This window comes from Balaenoptera physalus (genome assembly GCF_965194825.1).
Source record: "Balaenoptera physalus genome assembly, chromosome: 11".
Classification (NCBI taxonomy): domain Eukaryota; kingdom Metazoa; phylum Chordata; class Mammalia; order Artiodactyla; family Balaenopteridae; genus Balaenoptera; species Balaenoptera physalus.
In genome coordinates this window covers 68929131-68956955 of record NC_138896.1, presented here as the reverse complement: position 1 = coordinate 68956955, position 27825 = coordinate 68929131, and the positions used below count along the sequence as shown (strand labels likewise).

General features: G+C 45.4%; 2 protein-coding genes across 3 annotated transcripts in view; one reads left to right on the top strand and one right to left on the bottom strand.

Annotated features, from left to right (window-relative positions):
* SLC6A20 (solute carrier family 6 member 20) overlaps positions 1-27825 on the top strand; it is a 152627-nt gene that overhangs the window by 112863 nt on the left and 11939 nt on the right. The window lies entirely within an intron of this gene.
* The window catches only part of LIMD1 (LIM domain containing 1), a 74819-nt gene continuing 47810 nt past the window's right edge, over positions 817-27825 (bottom strand). The window contains exons 3-8 of one of the 2 annotated variants that reach the window (XM_082413881.1): positions 16545-16612; positions 13982-14044; positions 9968-10098; positions 9301-9352; positions 8716-8784; positions 817-7564 (exon numbers count right to left, since the gene is read on the bottom strand). In XM_082413881.1, coding sequence (XP_082270007.1) covers positions 7427-7564; positions 8716-8784; positions 9301-9352; positions 9968-10098; positions 13982-14044; positions 16545-16612 — 521 coding nt within the window. In that variant the 3' untranslated portion in view covers positions 817-7426. Of the gene's footprint in view, positions 7565-8715; positions 8785-9300; positions 9353-9967; positions 10099-10646; positions 10729-13981; positions 14045-16544; positions 16613-27825 lie in introns of those variants that run through there. The other variant, XR_014251034.1, reaches the window with a different exon arrangement.

Sequence of the window (27825 nt, the reverse complement as noted above, 5' to 3'; positions counted from 1 at the left end):
GCAGCCCTGTCCCTTGAGAGCTCCTGGTCCCCAGTGAATCGGGAAACCTTAGCACATGGGTGTTTTTACAGTACGAAGACCCCAGGTAATCTAGTATTATATATTACCCCTCATTTTATTGGCGCCTGGGGGGAAGACCTGAGAAGGACCGAAAGGTCTGTGGCGGAAAGGAGAGTCAAACCTGAAGAGTGGCTGAAACATCCGACACTGTCCATAACTAATCATTCAATCGATCAATTAATCTCTCCAATATAACGTTTCTTCCTCCTGAACAAATTACAGGAAACTTATAAAATACAGAAAAGTACTGGGAATCAAAAAAACGCAAATTCCCATCCCGAGATAATTATTATTAACGTCATAATCCCCGCCCCCCCCCCGTCATTACTATTAACGTCATAATTTTTTTTCCTTATGGACTTTCTCTTCCACACTTTTTAATATAAACCTACACACGTGAGTGGCACATTGGTGAGTCTCCTTTATGTACTGGTAGCCTAGCAGTATACAGAGATACTCGTGGATTTCTTCATTCACTAAATGAAACCTCACTCATTTGTGCTGCTAATAAGGATAAAACCCATTGCGGAGGATTACATTAAATGGTTTAACAGGTAAGCAGATAACAGTAGTATGAGAGACACTGCACCACAGTTCACTTTTTAATGGGGAATACAAACTTACTAGGATATCGTGTACTATTGAAAATAACACCAAAACTTTTTTCTTTTCCAAAGAAACAAAATTGAGATTCCTTTTTGTTTCCCAATTAAATCATTGCTTCAAAAAAAAAAAAAAAAAAACCTACACACGTAGTTTTTCCAAATTTGGGGTTTTGTCACAAATGTCTTTGTGTTCTCATTTTGTCCCCTTAGCTTTTTGTCTGAGATTTATGGTCATTAAATATTCTTTGAAGATAACCCATCAAAAAACTAGATATCTTAAACATTACCCTCTTTGTTGGGAATCTGGGTTGTTGTCAGTTTAACACTTTTTTAAAAATAATGCTATGTTGAATTATTTCTGATATCTTACAAATTTTTAGATGTTGAATGATCAGAGAGACATTTTTAAGGTCCATTTCATGGACTTTTTAAGACTTTGGTACATATTTTCAAGTTGCCTGCCAAAAAATTTAAACAAATACACATTTCCATCAATAGCATCAGTTTCCTTGAATGCTAACCCTGAGTATTATAAATTTCATTATGATTTTTTTGCACTTTTCTTAACTGAAAAATGGAACTTCCTTTTACTTATATTACTTGATGTATATATTTTCTCTTGATATATGTACTCATTTTCTTCTTATAGATTTGTTAAACTTTTAAATACATTAAGGATATTCTTCAGCTATCGAACGCATTGCAATTTTTTTAGCTTATCTGTTATATTTTCCTTTTCCTTATAATATTTTTGAACCTCAAGTAATTTTCACTTTTATATATTCCAGTTTACCAATATTTACCCCATGGTTTCTTCTGTTGCTCTTTTCTTTCTTTTTTTTTAAAATATTTTATTTATTTATTTATTTATTTATTTATGGCTGTGTTGGGTCTTCGTTTCTGTGCGAGGGCTTTCTCCAGTTGCGGCAAGTGGGGGCCATTCTTCATCGCGGTGCGCGGGCCTCTCACTATCGCGGCCTCTCTTGTTGCGGAGCACAGGCTCCAGACGCGCAGGCTCAGTAATTGTGGCTCACGAGCCCAGTTGCTCTGCGGCATGTGGGATCCTCCCAGACCAGGGCGCGAACCCGTGTTACCTGCATTGGCAGGCAGACTCTCAACCACTGCGCCACCAGGGAAGCCCTGTTGCTCTTTTCAAATTGTGTTTGTATTGTTTTTTCCATGTACTTTAACCCATTTGTAATTTATTTTGTTAGTTGTCCCAATGGAAAGATCAAGTAAGTCTTAAAACCTGTGACTATTATTGAAAAATTAAGAGCTCTAAGCTCGTTACTTGGACTAATTCAGTCAGTTCCACGATAGTCCTGTAAGGTAAGTTCGGTTGTTATCCCCATTTTTACAGATGAGGGAACTAAATTTGCTTACGTTCATTGAGCAATTTGGTGGTGAAGCCTGAGTTAGAACTTCAATCCGGGCTTCTGACCCCAAAGCCACCCTGCCCGAGGGCTTATTGTGCACCAGAGGGTTGACCACATGAATAGATTCACGGCTATTCCCTGTCTGGGTATAGATGGCAATCACATACCTTGGCTCCTCACCCCTTCTCCCATGCTAGTTAGCAATCGGGAGACCTCATCTCTAGTCCTGGGCACACCCTGGCCCAGACAACATTTCCCCTGACTACATCTTCATCCCTTGTAGCATCAGGGTCACAGAAAAACAGCAGCCTACATTTGTAAAATCGGAATAGCCACTCTCTCATTGCTTGCCCCTTCCCTCTGCAAGTCCTGCCTTCCTGTATGTGGTTGCCTTAAATCTAGAGGGTCACTCACCTCTGGAATTCTTTGGTCATAACCTCATTAGAAAAAACAGTAACATACACAAAAGGGAAGGAGACAAAACGACCACCGTTTTGAGCATGACCTGAAAAGTCTCAATAATAAGGTCCCAGGTGAAGAAACTGCATGCTTGGAAGACGATTCTCCCAGGGTCTCTCACATTCCTACACATCTTGTGAGGGAGGCACTGCCTTACTTCCAGACTACCTTTTCAAGGATGTTTGTGTAGTAAACAGACTTGGATGGAAGAGATAGTGTCTCTCTCTGGAGCAAAAGTCAGGCAGGTTTACTGCCCATTTATAAAAGATTGTGGTTCTCTAAGCTTGGGTTTCCTCTTGTAACACAGCCCACCGCATGTGCAGGTATCACCTGGCCCTCTTCATGGGGCCCTGTAGGAACTGGCGCTCAGGCAACTAGTGCAAAGGCTGACAGTGTGAAATGCTACTGCTGCTACTGTGAGTAATAAAGTGTCCTTTGTCTCTGACCCAGGAGTCTTATAACTTCTGCCAGGATCCACAAAACCATGGCATGCTAGCTTATTAGCTTGCCAGTAGGATAAAATCTGAGACCCTACACAGTTTCAAAGCCCAAATATTCCTTTAAGAATCCAGAGCTCTCAGACATACAAAAGAATGAAATAATGCCATTTGCAGCTACATGGATGGACCTAGAGATTATCATACTAAGTAAGGCAAAAAGAGAAATGACAAATATCATATGATATCACTTTTATGTGGAATCTAAACTATGACACAAATGAACTTATCTACGAAACAGAAACAGACTCACAGACATAGTGAACAGACTTGTGGTTGCCAAGGGGCAAGGGGGCGGGGGAGAGTTGGACTGGGAGGTTGGGATTAGCAGATGCAAACTATTACATACAGAATGGATAAACAACAAGGTCCTACTGTATAGCACAGGGGACTATATTCAATGTCCTGTGATCAACCATAATGGAAAAGAAAGAAAGAAAAAAAAAAGAATCCAGAGCTCTAAAAGACCAAATCCCGTTAGCAAAAAGCCCCATCTGCTTACTCCATACACACAAAAGAAGACCCAGTAAACATGATTATGTTGGAGATCACTTTAATAGTCTACAAATTAAGGCAGTTTTATTGTCATGATATTTGGAATAATTTTATAGTAACAGTAAATTTTTGAATAATTTTATAGTAACGATATTTTGGATAATTTTATAGTAACAATATTCTGAATAATTTTATAGTAACAGTAAAATTTTGAATAATTTTACAGGAACAATATTTTGAACCAATTAAAGTAAAAGAAGAGACACAGGGGAAAATAATTTCCCTGCAGAGTGAAACTTTCATACACTATATAGAAATTTCCCACATCTGTCCAGTTCTGGCTCAGAACAATTGATAGCTAACACATCTTCCTCATCTTTTTCCTACTGCTTTTAAAAGTTACTTCCAATAGTAACTGGGAAATTAGGACTCATTCCTGGCACAAAGGAGAATACAAAGCACTTGGTTTCCTGGTCGACAGTTTTAACAAGTGCATCAAGCAACAATGGTTTGGGGTCAAGTCTTGCACACATTCTTTGCAAGGGCACTAGCAGCCATCATAGCTCTCATACTTTCACACATGTGGGAAACGGCACACAAAAACAGCCTGCAAAGGAGTGTGAATTCCAGATCATCCTCTCAAATTCTAACATTTCTGTTTTTCATCTTGGGTAACTCAAGTCCACTGAAACAAGGTGATGGCAGCACTTGAAAGCAATCAGAACTCCTTGATAATCCCACCGGCCACCCAGGACTCAGTGGCACAACCTCAGTGGACTCAGCCGAAAGAGGCTTTCGCTCAAGCACTAACCACGGAGAAATAGAAAGTCCTGCCGCCACGTGCAGGCAATGATGACCCAACAGGACTCAATGCCCTTCGGTGTGAAAAATGAACAAATTACTCTCTACTCAACCACAGATGGGAGGATAATGTCAGAGAGAGAGAATCCTGCTATGACAGGCCAAACTGCATTCCTGGCTTTTCTCAGATCACTCAGGCCATTTTTGAATGACTCTAGCTGGGGGGAAGAAATGACAAGAAAAAACTAGAGGGCAAAGTGAGGCAAGGGAGAAGGCTGGAGGCTGGCTTTGGCGTCTGGAATCAGGCCATAATTCTTGTTTATCTAAAGCCCAAGAGTCATCTAGGGAACTCAAGATAAGGCTATCTGCTCTACCTTTTAAAACAAACTTATTCATCCTGGTCTACGAAGTGCTTGTGTGTTCTTTCTACATGCCTATAAATACAACCCCATTATAGCTCTATTTGGCTAATAATTTATAGAAAGTTTAAAATACCAGGTAAGTGGGCATCTATTCATGGCTTTTTTGCAAGGGCCTGAGGAGGAGACAAAACCGGTAGGAGATTCCTACCCAGTACCCTCTCCAGGGACACTGACAGTAAGAGAAGTTGCTGCTCAGATTTCTAGGGTGTCTAGAAATTCTCTTATTGTTCTTCTTCAGCAGTATAAAATATTTGCTGAGATATCAAAATTACATCAAGGCCACTTTAAAAATTTCATTTAAAAAATGAATCAGATTTTTAAACTACAGTTATGCCTTGAACAACTTAAGGGTTAATCCTCATAACTTATAGTCGGCCGTCCGTAACCATGGTCCCTCTGCAGCGTGGATTCCACCAACCACAGATCTCGTGTAGTACTGACTGCAGTATTTACTACTGAAAAATATCCATATATAAATGGACCCATGCAGTTCAAACCCGTGCTGTTCAAGGCTCAACTGTTACCCAATTTGCAAACAAATCCCTGCTACTTCTGATGTGGCTCCAAGGCAATTTTCTTTCTTCTGCTTGACTTGATTAGTGGAGCAAAGGTGTGTCATCAAGGCCAGAAATAATCCTAGGTTGGCAGAGACAGGTTGAGACATACTGGCTGGCTCCATCTGCCCACCAGCCTTGCCAAGGCTGAGCTGGACGGTGTGCTGGGAAGGGAGGGGGGGCCCCCGGGGTTCACCTCCCCAGCCCCCTGGATTTTTAGCCCTCCTAAGAACATTCATGGGTTTTTAGGAGGCTCAGCCTGTGAAAAGGAACCAATAGACTCACACAGCTTGGGCTGAAGTAACATCTGGCCAAAGGATTCCAGCAGAATGAATTTAACAAAAATGGAAAAGACAGTCCATGGTGCCATTTCTGTGCTTCTTACAGGCAACTGCTACCAAATGAGTCAAAGCATTGTTTAGAAGTAGAACTGGGCCCAGTGAATAGTCTGTGAGTCCCTTGTGCCTTTGGGTTCCACTGATGCCCTCCGAGGCCCCAGCCACCCAATCCCCTCCCTCTGGATGTGAGGTGAGGCGGCAGAGAGCAGATGCCAGCCGCCATGCTCCCAGCCTGGCTGGCAGTGGTGAGATGGCCCCTGCCCTCCTGCGACAAGGCCCGGGGTCCCTCCCCGTGGGCTGAGAAGCCAAATGCCAGCCAATCTTTTTCTCACACTTTCTTCTCATTGAAATACCCAGGGGTACTGACCTCTGGCCTCAGCAGTGTGACACACAGGGCACATTTTGCCTCTTCAGTGCAGAGGTGGCCTTGAAATCCTGCCAGTAGGTGGCCCTCCCTTAGCCCTTGCCATCCCGGGGGGCCAGCATGATGAAATGCGTAAGGCAGGAGCACCCAGTATCAATCAGATCTATTCCCAGCTGAACTTTAGTTAAGATTACAGTGCCCTGACCCACTGGTCTGACCTGGGTGAAGCCAGAGGTTCCTAACACACACTGGCTGAGTCCAGTGTGATGGCCAAATTCCTCCTTAATTTGAAGCTCTTATCTGTGAGGTATTTTTTGTGTGTGGGAGACTGAAAGTAGAGGGAAACAATTTTTACAGAAAGAAAAAGAAAAAAAAAAAAACAGACAAAAGCAGTGTACCTTATACTGGTTTCTTCAAGCATAATGCCTGAATTGGCAAGAGAGAAACCTGTGAAATGAATATCATAACTTATGCTCAGGCACTCTCTCCCAGGCTGGCTTTGAGATCTCACACACAAAAACTCTCCTCATTAATAAGGGGTCAGGTCTCAGTATGTGGGCACACATCCCCAAAGTCCATTGTTAAAGAAGCGAAAATAGGCATAAGAGGATCCCCACAAAAGATCCCGAGACCAGCCTTTGCAGGGGGAACTCTGAAGTCCCAGATTCTTGAGAGCTCCAGAGGAAAAAAAGCACAACAGGCGGGCAAAAGAGGCCTGGCGCCTGCACCAAGTTCTCATCCCAAAGCACACTTTCCTAGAACAGGATCAATCCTCCTTCAGGCCGCCAGCTGCCTTTAAAGGAGTGACAATTTCCAGGGGCACACAGAATGCTATCAGGCCACAGGGAGAAAACCCCATCTCACTTATTTCACACCTTGGCTCTGCTTTACCAAGTGAATTCTTCCTAAGATACAAAGCACACGTTAGAGCATCCCTCTTGCAATGATGCAATTAAAATTTGCAGCCATTCTACAGAAGAACTGAAGCTCTGGAGTGGAAGGAAATCTTAAATTATGGTGTGTGTGGGGCGGGGGAGGGGTTGGGAGGGGGTGTTTGGTTGCAGGTATTTTCCGAAGGGGAGGGAAAGGATTGAACATATCGGCAGCTGAAATCTCTCTTCAGTGCAAACCTTTCCCACTGAAGTGTGAACTCTTCCCAGAGGGGACAGGAAGGTTCATTCAGTCACACTAATGAGATCTCCTGTCACATGCCACGCTTGCTGGGGCTTCTTCCTGAGTAATCTGATGAGGGTGTGGCAGCAGTGAAAGGCACTTGGAAAATACATAATCCCAGACCAGCAGGGATCCCCTCCTTGTTTAAAGGAAAGGCACCTGCCTCCCCTCCACTCCCCCGCCCCCAATCCCTCCCCAGAGGTGACAGGAATTAACCCGCGGACTTCTCATGGTGCAACCCTGGCTCCTCCTCCCCACCGTGAGGTCTGCAGGAGGCTCTGGCTAGAAGTGGTGCTGGTGAAGGGCTGTGGATGAGTGACCCTTCTCCAGCCTCTTGATGTGGCAGGAGTGACAGAACAGGTGGTCCTCCAGGGGGTAGCAGCGGTGACCATCTTCATCATTGAGCTCCAGACCGCAGTCCTGGGGTGAGGCAAAAATATCCAGTGGTGACGAAACAAAACAAAACAAGACTGCAAGAGTGACACAAAGGCCACACACAGTCCCGTATCACCAGCAGAGGGCGCTGTGTGATTCTTTCCGGGCAAAAAAAAATGCCGGTGCAGAGACACGCAGCTCCAGCCCAGTGAGGGTCTGGACTGTACTGTCCAACACTGGCCACATGAAGCTCTCCGGCACTTGGAATGGGGCTGGTCAGAAATGAGATGTCTTGTCAGTGCAAACACACACACCAGATTTCCAAAACTTAGGACAGAAAAAGGATGTAAAATATCTCAGGAAAAATGTTTTCTCTCAACTGCAAGTTGAAGCGATAACATTTTGGATATATTGGGTTGAATAGAAGCACAGTTGAGCAAGTGTCTTTACCTTTTTTTCCAGCACCTGCGGTACCAACCGACAGTGATGCCCACCTATTTCTTCAATGCTGGCAGTGGGATCAAGCTATATGTCACCCACACTCGTTCTCCCTACCCACAGCATCACAAAATAAATCTCCTTCCTTTGGTGAATCCACTTAATTCTGGCTGAAATTCTACCAGCACTTAACACGTTTGCACCCTTCACAACCTCTGGCTCTCCTGACAGTCATGGGGCACCAGTGACTCCTTCAGCCTGGGGTGTGACACAACAGAGAAGGGACAGATGGGCCCCACCAGCCTTTACACCAACCAGCGACATGCCTGTTTCCAAGGGGGGGTTTCTTCATGATTTTCAGGGCTCTGTTGAAAAAGGGGTTCCCGGCAGATAGAACATACTACAAGCTGGAGGGGAGGGAGTCTATTCCTCAAATCACACACCTGCCTGACAATCTGGCCCCCCAAAAGGACCTGAAACCCACACCCCCCGTGACCCTCCCACTCTGTGGCTTCAGGGAGAGCAGCTGTGACGGGCTCAGGGCTTGGTGGTTACAAACATGGAGAAAACAGTAAAGACTTTTATTCATCTTCTCCAACCTCCCTCCCCCCACCACCAAATCAGGCTTCACCCCACTTCTTCCACCAGCTCTGGAGGGCAACCCCTTGCCCACATCCTGCCTCCGTCAGCCTGTGATGCTTTCCTCTTGGACTTCTAGGATAGGCTTTGGGGGCCTCGTAGGGCAGGGGGGGGCCTACCTCGCAGTGGTAACACGCCACGTGGTAGTCTCTGTCCATGGACACGACTCGGATGGTCTCGTCTGAGCCCTGGACCAAAGGAAAGGAAGAAGCAGAGGCTAGCTGGGGGGCCATCGGGCTCTGCGGCCAGGAGGGTGGGGGAGGGTTCTGGGGTAGCAAGTAGGCGGCCTTAGGAGAAGAGCAGGAATCCGTAGCGGATACTAACACCAGCAGAAAAAAGGACACGTACAGGAGATGAGAGGAAGTGAGAGGGATGCAGCTCTACCATCTGGAATGTCAGAGTCAACAGCGAAAAAACCACCTATTTGGTCTTGTTCATCTGCTCATCGTCTAATCTGGGAGTTAGTATCAAGTAGGAGAACTTGACCCAATTACAGGGACAAACAGGGCATAAGAAGGACACTGGGCTAGGGAAGGCAGCTAGTGAGAAAGGGGCTTCTTGGTGAGGACACCATTTATCTCAGAGTTGAGATTTTAGAAGGATTTTTAAAGAGGTATAAGGACAGGACACAGATCTTGTAAATGACCCAGGGAGATATTCATCTCTTGGAAGACCCCCGGAGCGGAGTTGAAAAAGCATCTTACCTCAGGTGGAAGGATGGGAAGGCCACAGGCTGCACACTTGGGGGCCAACACCCTGGCGGGAGAAGCAAAGAAGCAGTGAAGGGCATATTGAGGTGTTTCTGGGAGACTTGTGCCTGGAGCCTTCCTCGCTGGCCCGGCCCTGCCGCCCACCCGTCACTCTTCACGTGAATCCCTCTAGCTCGTCTATAAAGACAGACCCGGCACACTCCTGGGACTATTGCTTCGGGATTGTTCCCCAGCGGTAACAAGTGCATTTGCCCCCTCTCACTCTGCTAGGGCTGGAGGCTGACCTGTTTACCCCCCTCACGGTGCCTCACACAGGCCCAGGCAAACTGAGGGTGGTGGACACCGGCCCTGAATCGGGGCCTTTTGAAGTTTGGTAAGGCTGGAGCCACAGGGCTTGGCACATTCCTCCAGAGGCCTAGCTAGGCACCTGCTTGTAGGTTTTTTGGTCCTGTTTTTCCAGTAAACATAATTCTTTAACCAGTTCCTGTCTGCACGGGCATCCGCTGACCCCCGAGGCCCATGCTACACCCCTCAAAACCACTGCACGTTCGCTGCACTGTCGACAACAGTGCAAGCAGCCTGCAGACGTGCCTCAGCAGGTCCCCACCCTCCACCCTGCTGAGTTTCAGCGAGTGTGGCTTACACAAGTGGCTCTCCTTACTTGTGGTAATCCCGGACACAGTAGATCTTGTTCTCTGAGTCCACAGTGAAGGGTACCCCGTCCAAACACTCATTACAGATGACACAGCGGAAGCAGCCGGGGTGGTAGGACTTCCCCAGGGCCTGAAGGATCTGGGGGTGCAAAGGAAGAAGTCAGGACTCAGCAGGGATTATAGGGAAGGAAGTGCCAGCGGAAGGGAGAGACACATCAGGCCAAGGGTCCATATGAGCAACTGCCACCCTCATCCCAGTTTCACTTGGACCAAGTCAAGAGATGATGGGGGCAGGAAAGGCTAACCTAGTTACAGGTATAAGTAGGAGGAAACCAAATGGGATCCTTCTCCTGCACTTCATAAACCTCCAGAAGGGAGGGTTCTCTATCAAAAAACATGATTCTCTGCAGGAAATGATGCAAAGCAGGGCCATGAAAGGCTCCACCTCAGATTTGGGAAGCAGCAAGTACATGGAAAGATTAAAGGAAACTCCACAAGGAAATGGAAGAGCTTGGGAAAAACCTCTTAACTTCTCCTTCCTGGGTGCCCCTACTAAGCAGCTTTGACTCTGCAGCGTGATAATCCAGAAGCCCGTGACTCAGCCCCGGATTATCTCAAATCCAATTGTAAGTAAAGCCTCTTTGTTGCTGCTGCTTTGAAACACAGTGAGGAGAAAGCCCCATGCACCTTCTTCCTCTCGGCATCGCTTGATCTGGATGTGACTGATAACCTGGAACTGTAAGAGGCCATCCTGAAACCAGAACAGAACCTAGACGCGGAGGGTGGGAGAAAGAAGAGAGGGAAAGAACGTCCTGTCTATGGTGGTGTCAGTGAGTCACCAAATTAACTCACCATGGAACTGCCTCCCTCCAAACCTCTTAGGTGAGATAAAACATTTTTTCCTATTAAGTCAGTGGTTCTTAAAGTATGGTCCCTGCACCTACAGCATCAGCAACCCTTGGGAACTTGTTTACAATGCACATTCTTGGGCCCTATCCCAGCAATGGGTGTTTTAATAAAGTGATTCTGATGCATGCTAAAGTTTGAGAACCATTGGTTTGAGTTGAGTCTGGGCTTTCTGTAATCTGCAGTTGAAAGCATCTCTGATGACTCAGTAGCAGATTCATTTCTGCGATTACCTGCGCCATGAAACTTAGCACAAACAACAGAACTACGGAATCAACACCAGCGAGCCTGCACCAAAACACCGTAGGCAAGGAGTGTACAGAATGGTCATGAGCATCCCTGAGCGGGGCCACACGGAAAGCCTTCCGACAGGCAGAAGGAAGGGGACTTGGAACCAAGGAGAACCTTGGCAGAGCATCGTTAAGTCCCGTGGGAAAGCCATGCTGTGTTCTGGCCATGCCACACCTCACACGCTGCAGCCGGGGGGCACCGGGAGGACGTCGTGCTAGCCCAGCTCTCCTCTGAAAGCACAGCTTTCAAGCTTCCTCATCCCCTCTGGGATTTCAGGCTCCCCAAGCTGCCAAAGTAGGAAGAACAACCGGCTGGGCTTCAGAGTCCCCTTGGCAATCTGGACCCTGGAATGCATTTGGCCCCCAGACTAATGTTGTCTTGGCAGAAAGAGACCCTTAAATTAATTTCACCCACACTTTGCCAGAAGTATGGTAGGATAAAGATACCATTTTGCTGCATTCTGACTAGGTGTAATAGTTTTTTTCATGTGGGAAAATGCCCAGTTCCAACCTCCAAGCCCAGAGTATTCCCCTCTACTAACAAAGATGGAGCAGAGACAGACAATTTACACCAAGAGTTGCACAACTGAATTCTGCTGGAGAACCAAGAATGGTAACTGAAGGAACCTTTCTCTATATTATTATAATTCTTGGTGGCAATTAAGGGTTCTATTTTTAAAAATAAGTGTCACTACCAGTCATTCACTGAAAGTTGTCAAGTCTGAGAGGAGTGCGACCTCATGTTACCCCATGAGGTAGAGATGGTCTCCAAAATTCAGTTCCCCACTTCCCTTGAATTGGGATTGGCCTTGTGACTTTCTTTGATCAATAGAATGAGGAAGAAATGATGTTCTGAGATTTTAAAGTCAAGGATGTAAGAAAATTGGCAGCTGCTACTTCCTCTCTCTCGCTGAAAGGAAGTCCAGGCTAGACTACTGAGTAAGATTAGTAGCCACGGGGAGAGAGGCCTGGAGGGTGAGAGATCATCCTGTGCCATCAGCTGAACACAGCTGAGTAAGTGACCCCAGCTAATGCCACATGGAGCAGAAGAATCGCCCTGCAGAGCCTTGACCTAATTCCTGACCCATGGAATCATGATAAATAATAAATCACTGTTGTTTTAAATCACTAAGTTTTGGGGTGGCTTGTCATGTAGTAATAGATAAATGAAATACCTTGAGGCCAAAAGAAGGCTTAGGATACCCACAGATAAGAACAGTGTATAGTCATGTTCATAAATTTGGACACTGTTGGCCTCATATGTGGTGGGTTTGTCAGAAGGGCTCTAAAATCAAGGACAAAATCTGCTAAAGAAATGGAGCCCTGTGGAGTTGGGCAGGCACTTGGGGAAGGTAGGGGTGAGGGTGTGTGGCTTCCTCCTGCCTCCCCTGGTGGAATGGGTGGAGGGCCACATTCCTAGGGAGGCCTTAGCCGCTTATCAGGACACCGCTCACAGGGCCAAGCTGTGCTGTGCGGTGTCAGAGCCTGGACGGCAACAGGGTCTGTTCACAAACAGGGACAGCTCTGGTTCACTGTTTTATACCTGTCAGCATAAAACCAGCAGAAATGAGTGTTTATGTCCGCCAAAGACATGCATAAGAGTGTTCACAGCAACTTATTCATAAATTGCCAAAAACTGAAAAACACCCAAATCCCCATCTGCAGGAGAATGGATAAATAAAGAGTGCTATATCCATACAATGGAATTCTACTTAGCAATGAGAATAAATGAACTACCAACACAGACAACAACATGGATGAATCTCAAAAACATTTTTCTAAGTGAGAAAAGGCTGACCCAAAGGAATCTATACTATATGAATCCACCTGTATGAAGTTCCAGGACCAGCCTGGGGCAATAGAGGTCAGAATAGTGGGTATCTTTGTGGGAGAGGGTCTTTCTGGATGTTGAAAATGTTCTATACCTTGATCTGTGTGGTGTTTACACATAGGTATATACATATATAAAAATTCATTCAGCTGTACACTTAAGATGCACGCCCTCTGAGTTGCTTCTCTATAAAAAAAGGTAAACAAACAAAAACAATGACTAGCAATTCCCTTCTCCAAAATGGAATTAATGGCTCAGCTTAGAGAGGGATTTAACTCTTTCAACTAATAGAATGTTATATAACGATTTTCTCTGACCAATATATTAAAGAAATTCGATAGGGCTGTTCTCCAATGGTGAGCAATTTGATCCCTGAGAAAAATAAGAACTCTGTATTCATTAACCTCACAACATTACCCTAAAAGGAGGCCAGGAAGGAAGAACTGTCCCCACTCAAAAGATAAAGGCACTGAGGCCCAGGACAAGCTCAGAGAGCCATGGCTGAGCGAGGAACGGAATGGATAAAACCTGCTCCCTGTTTTGCTATCTCAGAACTAACAACGGGCCCCCAGACCTCATCTTAGGAAATGATCAAGCCGGGAAGAACATGGGGGGAAAACAACTGTGTTATCTGACGTTCTGCACCCAATTCCAAAGTAGCTGAGATGTCTGCAGCTCCGTTTGGCATCTCACCTGGGACGCCACAAGGATCACGGAAAATCAGAGGGAGGCCAATGTGACATGAACAGCCCAAAGGAGAGAGTGCCAGCAGCAATGACATCATGTGGATTGGATGGCGAAGGATGCTAATTCCAGTAAAAGCCAAATGCGGGTGCCACTACAGCAAGCAAGCAAGCATGGGGTCTTCTTTTAATAAAACCAGATGTAGCCACAAATCAAGGTAGGAAACACTGTTCTCAATTATTAATTTCTTTTTTCTCTGAATGCCTCCCCCTCCCACCATGCTATTATCTGGTTCGGCTGCCCCTACTCACCATGTCCATGATCAGATGTCCACAAAGAAAACACCTGTCAGCAGACTGCTGGAAACCAGAGTACTGCAGTGGAAAGAGAAAAGAAAGTTAAACCCAGGCAGGGCAGAGGAATCTTGCTACTTCCCTGCCAGTCATGAGGAACACAAGGAATTTCTCAGAAAGATGTGTCACTCCACACAGGATCTGTCATGTCCCCGTGGACAACAGTGTGATGAATCACGGAATATCCTCTGCCACAAAAGCCATTACAAATGCTAATACCACTCGCCTTCAACAGCTGCACCCACGCACCCATGACATGCCAGGCTCTGCATGAGAGGCTGCACAGAGAGAGGCGTCAGTCTCTCATCCGGTGGTTCTCAAAACGGAGTTCCCTGGCATCACCTGGGAACTTGTCAGAAGCGCAAATTCTTCAGCTCCACCCCAGACCTACTAAACTGGAAACTCAGGGGGTGGGGCCTGGCCATCCTGAGTTTTCACAAGCCCTTCAGGGGATTCTGATGCACACTCAAGTTTGAGACCATCACTCTAATTTTCAAAACAATTCTGCAAGGTATATGTTACACCGTTTCTCAAATGGAAGCAAAGGGAAGCTCCGAAAGGTTAAGTGACCTTCTCATGGTCACACAGCCTGTAAGGGGTAAGGACGGGATTCAAATTCAAGTCTGGGTCTGGTTAAAAAGCCAATGCCTTTTACAATTAACTTCAAAGAAACTGGATAAATATTATTTCCTTACCTTACCAAAACACACACACACACACGCACAAACACACACAAACACACACAGCTCTAGTCTTGAAAGAAACGAGGAACTCACCTCAGAAAACAGACTAGATACTACACACTGGAAGATACTAGAAGCTTAACTATTGCAAACACAACTTAATAAGGGAAATGTAATGGAAAGGAAAGTGGAAAAGAAAAGGGAAATTTTCTGCAACTCTACACCACATACTGTGGGGTTTTGCTGCCAAGCACTTCCTCCTGATTCTAGGGGTAACAGTTTTTTATTTTCTTTTGGGATCCAGCCCCATTCCCCATCCTGTGGTCCTGTGATTCCCGTGGGGCTGACCCCATGATGGGTTCCAAGGCAAGGCACTGGCTCAGACCTGGCCAATCAGAGCCTCGCAGTCATCCAGCACCCAAGACTTTGCCCAGGGGTGGGCACCTGGCCCACCAAGAGCCCATGAGACTCCAGGAGCAGGACAGGCACTTGGCCCATCAGATGTGAAACTGGGAGACAGTCAACTCTGGTGTGCCACCATCTGACTATCAAACACACAGCGCCGGAGACTGAAGTGAACATGTGGAGGAAGTGATTCCTGAGGGCACGCAGGAAGCTATTTCCTTGGGTTTGCTTGGCTGTTGCCGGCAAACACGAGTCATAATGAGTCAACCCACACATCCACGGAGAAGCTGGCCCCGAGCCATCTCTGGGTCTCACGTTGGTCGTCCCACTGACCACGCAGCGCTCCATGCCTGGCACTGTGTTAGGGTCTGAAGGTGTAAAGGTGAAGCAGCATGTTCCTCCCTGCCTAGGAAGTTACGGTCAAGTCAGGGAAAGACTTGTAAACAGACACGCGGTGCGCTGACCACTGGCAAGCCCGGGGCAGCAGCAGCACACAGGAGGGGAGATCCACTGTGAGGCGGGGGAACATGAAGGCCGTCGGGTGACCTGGGCAAACGAAGGGTGAAGACATCCCAAACAGGGTACCCAGAGCAAGCTAAGGCACACAGGATGGGGCCATGGCGTGCAGAGAACCGCAAGCCGCAGAGTGAGTGAGATGGGAGGCTGCCCAGACCGCAGACAGCTCCTGCGCATGCTCTGAACCCTGGATCCCGGGCCTGGGCAGTGACACAGCACAGCAGTGAGGGGGCGGCGGAGCCATGCTGACATCACGAGCCACACAGGCCTGGGGAGGACGCGGTGGCACCAGGCCCCATGCTTGGCCACACTCTAGGAGAGACAGGAAAGAGGAGGGGTAGAGGAGGAACCTAGGACACTGTTCTCAGAGATAAGGTCCCAGGCAAGGGGACTTTTCTGCTTCAGGTGACTCTCAAGTACAGTGGGAGGGGCTGGCGGATGGGCTGGGGACAACCCTGGGGACTGTCTGATGGGCAGGGAGATTGTGAACAGCTGGCCTCAGAGGCGCCTACATGGCCGGAGTTCAGACGTGGGAGTCACTGGCACATGGACAGACTTTCAGTGCGTGGGAGAGGCAGGCAGGATGAGAAGTAAGGGGGCCCAGGTCCCAGACTGAGAGTTAAAAGCTGGGTGGAGTAGGCAGAAATGGGCAAAGCACAAGAGGACAGGCTGAGTGACCCCAAAGTCCCTGAAAAGCACAAAGCTCTGCAGTTTGTCATTTGCCTGGGAACGTGGGCCACCCCATGCTTCTGCAGAAGGAAAGTCAGGACCCCTTTCTCCAGCGGTGCAGCTTCCAGATGGCACTAGGGACCACAGAGAAAAACCACCTTCTTCTGCTTTAGCCCAGCTTCTCTGCACGCTCCCCGCCTGACTCAGGGCAGGACTGCAAGGAGGGGAAGCTTGGGTGACAAACTCACCAGGAAGTCTTCCTCACAAAACACTTTGCCGTTGACAAAATAAAAGGCTTTTCCTCTCAGCTTCCGGCCTAAGGAAAAAACACAAAGGGGGGGGTAAAAAGAAAATGTTAATATGCAGTGAAAAAGAGAAAAGAAAGGCAAAATCTTTTAAAGCAGAAATAATCATGCAAAAAAATGCCAATTATCGATAACAGCTTCTGGTTCCTGAAAGCTGCTGTGGTCCTTGGTAACAGGTAGACTCAGGCCAGAAGACAGGGTCCCCTGGTGGTTGCTGCCTGGCAAGACTGACTTGGGAATCATCCTACACCCACTTCTCGCACCTCCTCTCTGCTGAGGAAGAAGCCAGCGAGACACTGGGTGACAAGATGGCAGAGGCATCCACATGTGGGGATACCAGGCAACAGTCTCCTGTGACGCTGCCGTTTCCCACAGACATCGGGCGTCATCACCTTTGACATGTTCTCCAGGGGAGGCTGGTGACAACCTATCAGGAAATTCCTTATAAATTGGTCAGCTCTTATCTTCCTTACTTTCACATCTTTTTTCATCTGAACGACAGAAAACACACACTGTTGAAAAGATGATGATTTTTCCTATTTTCTCTTGATCTCAATGGGGTGGGTGGGAGTGGGAAAAATTCAAAGCACCTTGACTCCTTAGATGTAACTTTAGTTTCCATAGAGCTACGACACTGACAAGAATAGCACACTGTGTCAATTCCTTGGATCCCTTATGAAAAAACACAATGGGCCACCTGTTCGAGGTAAGCGGGAGCATCTTTGTGGGAGACCCTGGATCTGTATTCAGCAGCAACCCCAGATCTGAGAATACCTCCAGGGCCACGCACAAATCACACCCAACAGACTCCGTGGAAGCTTCAAAAACTGAATGAATTCTAAACACTAGTGGAATCAAGCTCCTTAGTCCTAAAGTCACCTGAAACCGAAATCACTGATGTTGAAAACATTAACGGTGCTTGAGACACAGAGAAGTCCCCTCCATACACAATGGGTGTCCTTGCCTGTGACGCCCCAGAGCAGGCAAAGAGCACAAGGTAATGAGGGAGAGGTTGCTGATGTAGACTCATCGGAGCTCAGAGAGGACTTTGAAAGCATCAATGTAGGGGAAAAGCCACAAAAAGAAATAAATGAAACTACAGAAGCAAAAAACTCCAGATGGACTAAAGACCTCAGTGCGAAAAACAAAAGCTATTACAAGAAAATACAGGCAACTGTCTTTGACTTTAGCACCGTAAGGATTTCCATGCACTGACCATCCACTTGCCTGCCTCTATACTAAGCTTAACAGGAAGGCCCTGACCTTCTCCTGACCTCGTCAGACCCTTTGCGGGGTGCTAGTTGCTGCCAGATTTACTGTTATCTCAATGTCTCCCCAACCCTCTGATGGGTTCCTCTAGAACGTTTTAATGCTCTGAGCATGTGCTACATTCCCTGAGGACGTAACTGTAATTTCAACTCAGCCTCAGACTAAGAGGTGTTGGTAACAGTCTAACCAAGGGAAGGGCAATAAATGGAATAAAAGGAAAGGCAAGTCAGGGATCAGAAGATGGCTACAACATACAACATGGCATTAGTATCTAAAACATACAAAGAATATTAATAATCCTAAGAAAAAGACAAGCAACCCAATGGGGAAAAAGATCAAAGGAAGGTGTAGAGAAGAGAAAACTTATTGAATCCAAGCTCATGCTGCTTGCCCCACGACAGGCCAATACATGGAGAGACGAGTCGTTGGGACAAGGAATAGCGACTTTATTCGGAAAGCCAGTAGACCAAGAAGATGGTAAACTTCTATTCCAAGGAACCATCGTGCCTGAGTTAGAATTCAGGCTCTTTTATACTAAAGGGGAGGGAGTAAAGCCGAACATTTCCTGGTTCCAGTCAGCCTCCAGAGGGGGATGCAGCCATGCATGGGTGGGCCTGGTCAGGATGTTTCCTGTGAGCTAAACAAAGGTATTTTAGCTTAATGCGCATTACCTGGGAGCCAGGGTTCCCAGAGATGGGCCATTATGTATACTTTAAGCTTAAAGGCAACATGCCTTTAGGGATTACCTTGTAATAGAATACAAAGGTTCTTCCCTATTACAAAACCTGTTAAACTCTAGGCAACAACCATTGAAAAAGATCCCACCACCAATCAGCGCAAGCAAATTAAAACCACAATGAGAAGATAACTCATCCCTAGATGGGCAAAAATCACCAAGTCTGACAACTCCCTGTCTTGGCGAAGTTGTGAGACAAAAGGGGGACCCTTTCACACTGCTGGTGGGAATGTCGATTGGTTTGACCACTTTGGGAAGAATTGGCAAGAGCCAGTTGAGCTGAAAATTGACATTACCCACAACACACTGCTAGGGACACCCCTTGAGAAGATCCCCCAGTGTGCAGAAGGAGGTGCATGTATGGATGTTCACTGCAGGGCTGAAATGAAAACTGAGAAACCCAGAGCATCTTCAGTGTTCACCAATATGGAAAAATTGATAAAATATATTGAGGAAGAATTTAGAGTTATAGTCAATGGATGCGATACTACACAGCAATCAAAATGAATGAACTAGGTCTGTATGTATCATTATGAATTGAACTGAAAATCCTCATATACAAATGAGGAAAACTGTTCAACGATGCATTATTATGAGAGAGTGTATATGTCAGTTACATACACAAAACTAGTCCTAAATATTGTCTATTGATACTTGTATATGTGGTAATGGTATAAAAGCTGGGATTTGAAGGATCCATACACTCAATTCGTAATAGTACCTGCCCTGGGGAAGGGGGAAATGGGATGGGAGGGGCAACCAACATGGTTCCAATTTATCTGTAATATTCTTCTTCCTTTATTAAAAATAAGCCAAAATGACAACATATAAATGTTTGTGCATTCTGGCTGGTACGTAAATAAGGGTTATTTCCTATGGTACTTTCTTGTAGCTTTTTTCTTGTCGTTTTTAAACTGCACACACACATCTTCTTTAGGTGAAACACTGTAAACCAAAAGGCAAACGACATGCTAGAAAAAGCACCTGTACTATATGACAAACAGAACTTAATCCCAATAGGCAAATTACTCAATTAACAGCCCAATATTTTAAAACTGGGCAAAGAATGGGGGGAAAATGACAAAAGTAGTATGAATGACCAATGAATATAAAAGAATCCTTAACTTTTCTCAAATTTTTTTATAACTGCAAACTAAAATAGTATACCAAGCTTTGTCTATCCAATTAGCAAAGGCTAAAAAGAATGACAGTGTTAGTAATGACATTGACAGACTGACACTCTCCACTCTGCAAGGAAAAGCAGAAACTGAAACAAGCTTTTTAAGACAAATTTAATATTAAATTTCAACAGAATTTAGAAAGTTTGGATTATTGTGACCCAAAAATTCTACTGCAGGAATTTATTCCAAGGAAATAATCAAATTGTTTAAAGGATCTTCATCTCAGCATCATTTACAACAGCTTACAAAAAAATGAGTGTCGGGCTTCCCTGGTGGCGCAGTGGTTAAGAATCTGCCTGCCAATGCAGGGGACACCGGTTCGAGCCCTGGTCCAGGAAGATTCCCACATGCCGTGGAGCAACTAAGCCCATGCAGCACAGCTACTGAGCCTGCGCTCTAGAGCCCACGAGCCACAACTACTGAGCCCGTGTGCCACAACTGCTGAAGCCTGCGTGCCTACAGCCCATGCTCCACAACAAGAGAAGCCACTGCAATGAGAAGCCCGTGCACTGCAAGGAAGATTAGCCCCCGCTCGCTGCAACTAGAGAAAGCCCGCATGCAGAAACAAAGACCCAACGCAGCCAAAAATAAAATAAATAATAAATAAATTTTTTAAAAAATTGAGTGTCAACCAAATATCTAATTCTTATCAGATAAATTATGTACTATTACAAAGCCATATTAAAGAATGTGTTTCCAACAGGAAGAGGAGAGTGAAGAGAAAAAAAAAAAAAAAAAGATTGTTTTCCAAAAATATTTAGTGGAGAAATATTTAAAATACTGCAAAATGGGGTTAAAAACATCTGTGTGTGTGTGTGTGTACACAGACATGGATAAACATACACACTTATATGCTCATACACAGTCATTATCTCTGAGTAAAGGAAATGGTGATGTTATTAGTTTTTTTCTGCAATGATTATGTATATTATTTTTATTGCCTGAAACAAACTTTAATGGAGTGAGAGGGTGTGAATGGCAATGGGGCATATGTTAGAAGTCTTTAGTTCTCCAAACTTTCCCTCCTGTCCTCACCTCAAAGTTGTTCTAGGAAGTTCTCATTCTAGAACCTTCACAAGCATTTCCCAACTGAACTAGGGTAACAAGAATGAGTACCTACAGCTCAGTGATTTCAGGGTTCACTAACAGAACCCTCTGACAGCCATGGAAGTTAAACTTACTTTACTGACTTACAAATTTCCCCTCTATAAAAAGATTCCACAGGACTCAGAGTTTTAGAAAGGAAAATGAAAACTAACTAGAGTATCCTTTCTGCCTTGTGTCCCCGCCAGGCTCGGGGTGAGAGCTTATGTCCTGCTTCCAGTCCCTCCCTGGCAGCCAAGGCGACAAGGACACAAACAGCTCACCCTAAGAGGAGAGCAATCCCCACACCGTCTGGCTGCAAGTCCGTGGAGCGCCGTTGCTCTGCTGCTCACTTCTGGGATGTCCCACTGGGAAGAGCGGGTTCTGATGAGAGGAAGGGAAGCGAGGCTGCAGCTACTGAGGAGGCCACTAGAGGGAGCGAGGAGGCCGCCTGGAAACGCACAGGACTTCCCAGAGAGAGGTGAGGCTTCTGAGGCAAGACGTGGAGAACGCCCCGCTCTGGCTCCTGGAACAGGGTCAGGGAAGTTCTAAAGGATCTAAGCAGGAATTAGCTTTTTGATTTAATAGAGGGTAGATCACCTCTGTTCCAAAAATCACAGAGGAAAATCATCACACGTGCAAAAGTGTGGAACCCTCCAGCACTGTAAGAAACACAAAGTAAACAAGAGCTTTTCCCACTTATGATAACAACAAAGATTTTTTTAAACAGTCATAGTCATTTGTGATGGCTGTCAGTGCATATTTCTGTAAGCTATAGAGGAGAGTGTAAAATGATTAACTCACCCTGGAGAGGAAACTTTAAAATGTTTATCTCTGACTCAATTGGGCTATCTGGGACTTAGCTTAGGGAAAGAATCGGAAATGTGAATAAATGTTTACTTAGATCCAAATTGGCAGCCTTAGAGAAATGATCACATAAAACAGACACATTTAAATGTAATATGTAGCCATTTAAAATACCAGTCAAATAAGTGTTTCATTGGTATTAGAAAATGCTTATACTATAGAAGGATACTCAAATTACATTAGTAAGTGAATAAAGCAAGCTAGACAACTATATTTATAGTACAATTCCATTTCAGTAACCTATACCCATACACACACACCACTGATATGAAAAAAAAACTGGAAGACTGCATATTAAAACTAATAGTGGTTAGCACTGGCTGATGGTGTTACAGGGAAATTTCACTTCCTATTTTATAATTTTCTTTTTAAAACTTATCTAATACCATATAGCACTGACAGGTTGTATTAAAGGGAAATTTCACTTACCACTTTATATTTTTCAATATTTAAAAATTTTTTCTAGTATTTAGTACACTGGAAGATGGTATGAGAGAAATTTCACCTTCTGCTTCATACATTTCTAGATTAAATTTTTCTGGAATTATGTATCCATAATCTGAGAAACAATACTTTCTTCTTAATTTTTAAAAGAAAACTCTTACGTAATAATGTGAAAAGTAAAAAAAAATTAAAAAAAAATAAAAAAAAAATAATGTGAAAAGTTAAAAAAAAAAAAAAAGTAAGATTCAACTACATAAAGAAGAAATTCAAAGAAAAAAAGACTGGAAAGGAAATCTGTCCAAGAATGACAGTGCCTCTGAGACATACATGGTATCTGTAGGATGTGGGGTGGGGAGATGTTAGCTAGTTGTTTACTTCTTTATACTCTCCTACACATCCCCAAACTTTTAATAATGAACAGGTATCACTTTGATCATCATTTTAAAAAGTGCCCAACTGGCTAGGCAAATCCTCCTTTTTTTTTTTGGCCACGCGGCTTGAGGGATCTTAGTTCCCCGACCAGGCATCGAACCCAGGCCCTCGGCAGTGAAAGCGCCGAGACCTAACCACTGGACCTCCAGGGAACTCCCTAGACAAATCCTTTTGCTGCCAGGCCCCAGAGCTGAGGAGTCCCATGTCCAGACCCCAGAGGCCAGGGGAGGGCTCATAGGTTGCATCTGCATTTCCTTTATTACCAAAAAAAGAAAAAATATTTAGGACTCCGCCACAGTCCTGAGAAGGTGGGGCCTTCCTCTGCTCTGAAGGACTCAAACTCTAGTTTTCACTAAAGTTTTAAAAGACCCCCTGCGTTTAGAAACTGGCTCCCACACCCATATTTAGTTTGCATTTTGTCGGAGTGAGAGAAAAAAATTAACATCTGTTGATTGCCTTCTATGTTTCAAGTACTATATTTAGAACTTTCATGTACTAAAAAAAGTTTTAAAGGTGTCTGAAAACACTGCCACACATATCACGGCATCATTAGCCCCCTTTCTGTCCACACCTGCCACATGCCTTTCACAGAGACGTTTCACAAACCACTCCGTGCCACCTACTCTAGGATTCAGCCAGCATGGAAAGGGTTCACCTAAGAATTAGGCAGAAATAGAACCCGTCACGTGTCAACATCACGGAGCAGTGCAAAGATGCAGGAATTGCTTACTCTTGGGAATCACTGGAAGTGACACCCAGGGTTGCTCCCAGCTCTCTGGGTTTCCTCTTCTCTTCATAAAAACACCATACTTAAAAGTTAAACGTTATCATCTCCATTTCATAAATTCCAAGGCTCAGAGAGGCTCGCCCAGGCAGTAAGTGGGCAGGTTGGAAGCCAGGTTGTCTGACGCTGACGTGCGAGCTTGTTCCATTGTGCCATGAGCCCTCCCGCACTATTTAATGCTTGCTGAGTGCACACCTCCACGTGGATTCCAGTTTCTCTCTTCCTACCAGGGAACGGAGAAGGGCATTTTCATTTTTTAAAGCACTTTCCATGTACTGGGCACTTTACCTACGTTGTATCTCTTTGTCTTGACAATTCTGTAAAAATCCTCTGCGATGGCACCCATGTGGCTATAACGTGACTGGTGACTGGCCCCCATCTTCTACCACAGACACATTGAGTGACAGTGAGGCCAGGCAGAAAACAGCAAGCAAACTCATCTTGAGAAGCAGGGAGGCAGAGAGAAGGTATTCTCCCATCTGAATCACTCCAGATCTAGCCAATGAAACAGAAACCAATGAACCTGGAAATTCCTGGAATCACGGCCACTGTCCTGAAAGTTCCAATCAAGCGCAGGACCCAGAACCGCCCTCGTTGACAAATAAGCTAGAGCAGCCAACCACCACTAGGTGGCGCCAGACCACAGCCAGGACAGGGACAGGCGGGAACAGCACAACCAGCTGAGATTTCCAGGCTGGCGGGTGTTGGAGGTTGGCGGGGGTCATTTCGTTAATCCTGCAATAATGTGACCCCACGCTTTAAGCAGTTTAACTCCACTTATCGCATTATATGCAGGTTTACTGAGCCTTCGTTTTGCAGATGGGGAAACAAAAGCTAAGGCGGTCAGGTAAACTTGGCTGTGTGTCTGAAGCTAAGCAGAAGAGCTGGGATTTGCACCCAGGTCTCACTAGTGCTAAGTCAACACTCTCCCCATCACAATATACTATCCCTTTGTCCCGGAACAAGTATTTCTCAGACTGTGGGAGGGGAAGAAGGTGGATTCTTGACCTTCCTAATCACACCTCTTCCCCACGCGACTCCCTTGAGTGGTGACAAATCACTGTCCTCACACTTCCTATGGTGGCACATACTTGGAGCCAGCTGTGCCGTGCCAGAGCTCATACACACCAGAAGATAAGACAATGGTCGAGGCGTGAACACCAGAAAATTCAGCCAGCGGTTCTCAAACTTTAGCATGCTTCAGAACCACCTGGTGGGTTTGCTAAAACACAGATTTCTGGGCCCCTCCCCAGAGATTCTGATTTAGTAGGTCTGGGAAGGGCCTGAGGATTTGCCTTTCTGATGAGTTCCCAGGTGATGCTGGCTGTGCTGGTCCAGGGACCACACTTGGAGAACCACAGAGTCAGGCTATGCCTCAGGACTGTCTCTGAAGCAGCACCTCCACTTGAAGAGATTCATCTTGTTCAAACAAAAGTGCTAAGACCTAGACCATCCCTATAACGATTAGCATCAAACATAAAGCTGTCGAGAGGGAGGGTGTGTCCGGGTTACGTCTTTATAACTTTAGTTTCAGAATCATCCTGCTTCTAGCAGAGGAAGTCCCTGAAATGGGAAACGGATAGTGATATGCACAAGAAAACTATACCAAATAAAGAGCTTTTCCACAGCTTTAGAATATAGTACTCAAAGTTGCTCTTTATTTTCCGATCACCACGACAGTTTATAAAATATTCACTAATAAATGTACAGACTCATCAAGAACCCGTTCCAAAAAGTCACTTCCCATAGATGCAGTGAATGAATATTTTATATATGCCTTCAGGGGCACCTTCAGATGAAAACAGAAAAATGTGGATAAAGTCAGCGTAGCTTGGTGAAGGAAACAGCGGTTGAGGATGATGACACAAAGAGAGGTTGGCCATTTAATGTGACAAATAAAACTAAACTTGCAATACTCACCATTCTCCCTTGTTTCTAGAAATAGAACCAAATCATCTATTCTGGAAAAGTAATTGGCCCTTAGCTGTAAGACTTTACCGCAAATTTCAGTTTCTAAAATATCTCCCTAAAAAGTAAAAATGCAAGGTTTTCCCAACAATGAAGATACTTCCTGAGAAAAGTAAAAGCTAGCAATTGTTTAGATCATGGTTTTATTGCACCGTTCCAACTGGTAACTTCTACCTGTGCTGTCCACAGTGGCTACCGGCCCATAGGTGGCTATTGATATGTAACTGAATTAATTAAAATAAAATAACATTAAAAATTCAGTTCCGGGACTTCCCTGGTGGTCCAGTGGTAAAGAATCCGCCTTCCAATGCAGGGGACACAGGTTCAATCCCTGGTCAGGGAACTAAGATCCCACACGTCATGGGGCAACTAAGCCCGCGCGCCACAACTACAGAGCCCACGCGCCCTGGAGCCTGCGCGCCACAACTAGAGAAGAGAAAAAACCCACGTGCCACAACGAAGAGCCCGCGTGCTCCAACTAAGACCCGAGGCAGCTAATAAATAAATAAATAATAAATAGATCTTAAAAAGAAAAAAGTCAGTTCAACTTGAACAAGCACATTTCAAGTCCCTGAGAGCCACTTGTGCTCAGGGCAGCTACGGAACACTTGCGTCATCCACAAAGGTCTACCGGATCTACTTCTTCAAACAGCTTTTTCCAGAATAGGATAACTGTTAGAAGGTATTGCTAACAACAAAGCAACAGAAAGAAACCAACCAAATTGGTTCGGCTCCAGTGAACAGGTCAACCTGGATTCCACAGGCTCACCTTGCCCCAGTGGGATGAGGAACAGGAAGAAAGAGGAAAGTGGAAAAGCACTCAGGCCGGGGTCCTTGGCTACTTCCCAAGTGAGAGGTTGGCTGGGCACCTAAACCCCTGGGTTCCTCCATAGAGGGTGCTGAGGAGAGGACAAAATCAGGGATCATAGTGGGGCCCAGCACAGCACCGGCTCATGCTAAGCATGTGACATAAGGCACCGTTGCCAGGATCCCTTCAGAAACCTTCAATTATTGAAGCTAAAAGTCACATCCACTTCCGTCTCCCTCTTTGTCCAAATCCTCCAGGTCACTGTTCCCTTCTCAGTTTTTCTGTGGTAAAGGGCCAGGTCTTGGGGGTTTTGTTTTTAATTTCCACCTGTCAGACTTACTTTCTCGTAAAATACAATAATATGGGAAAATGAAACATATGAAATCCAAGCCTCAGTATGCTGTCAAATTGTTATGAAAGTTTCCAATTTCTGTTGAGAGTGTTATGAAAAGCCTCAATTTCTGTGCTTCTGTCCTAACTGGCCAGCACTGGCTGAGGACCACACTCTGAGTAGCCCACTCCACACTGCAATCCTCTTCTCACTAGCCACTCCCAAGTCTTTTTTTTTCCTTACAGTTTTCCATGCCCACTATTCCAGACCATCATCATCTGAGTCAGAGAAAAGAACGCTGCACAGAGAAAAAATCCTGGAGATTCGCAGAGGGTCTCCTCTGAGGATTTAGCAGAGCACGGATCAACACATGCATGTGAAGAAAATAACCACCGCTGGGGGTAAAAGACATCCGAAAGGATGAGAGAGAACAGTGCCTGGTGTGCACAAGGGCCGGAAACTGTCTATTCCCACCAGAGAGACTGGGAAAACACATAATAATCCATGCAACACTGAGTAAAATATTCAGAAAGGTTTTTCCCTGGGAGTGGGGCATAATTACCCCTAGACTGAGCTCTGCTCTAAACTCACTTAGCAAATCATAAAAAGCACACTGGAAAGGATCACTGTTTCTAAATAAGTTGTCTGCACCCCAGAAGATTTAATGCTCAAGAAGATTTAATGGAATGTAAAAATATCTAGAACTCAACAAGGTATGATTCACAACGTGTGGCATCCAATCAAAGATGATCAGGCATGTAAAGAGGCAAGAAAACACAACGCATAATGAAGAAAATAATCAATCTGTGGGAATCAACCCAGATCTGACACAGACATTAGCATTAGTAAAGAAGGACGAGTTATTGTTATTCTATTCCATAGGCCCCAAAAGTTAAACAGTGACACAGAAGATATTTTTAAGAGGCCCAAATTGAACTGCTAGAGATGACAACTAAAATGTCAGATAGGGGCTTCCCTGGTGGCGCAGTGGTTGAGAATCTGCCTGCCAATGCAGGGGACACGGGTTCGAGCCCTGGTCTGGGAGGATCCCACATGCCGCGGAGCAACTGGGCCCGTGAGCCACAACTGTTGAGCCTGCGCGTCTGGAGCCCATGCTCCGCAACAAGAGAGGCCGCGGTAGTGAGAGGCCCGCGCACCGCGATGAAGAGTGGCCCCCGCTTGCCACAACTAGAGAAAGCCCTCGCACAGAAACGAAGACCCAACACAGCCATACATACATACATACATACGTACATAAAAAGAATGTAAGCAGACAAGAATAGCATTAAAAAAAAAAATTTTTTAAATAAATAAATAAAAT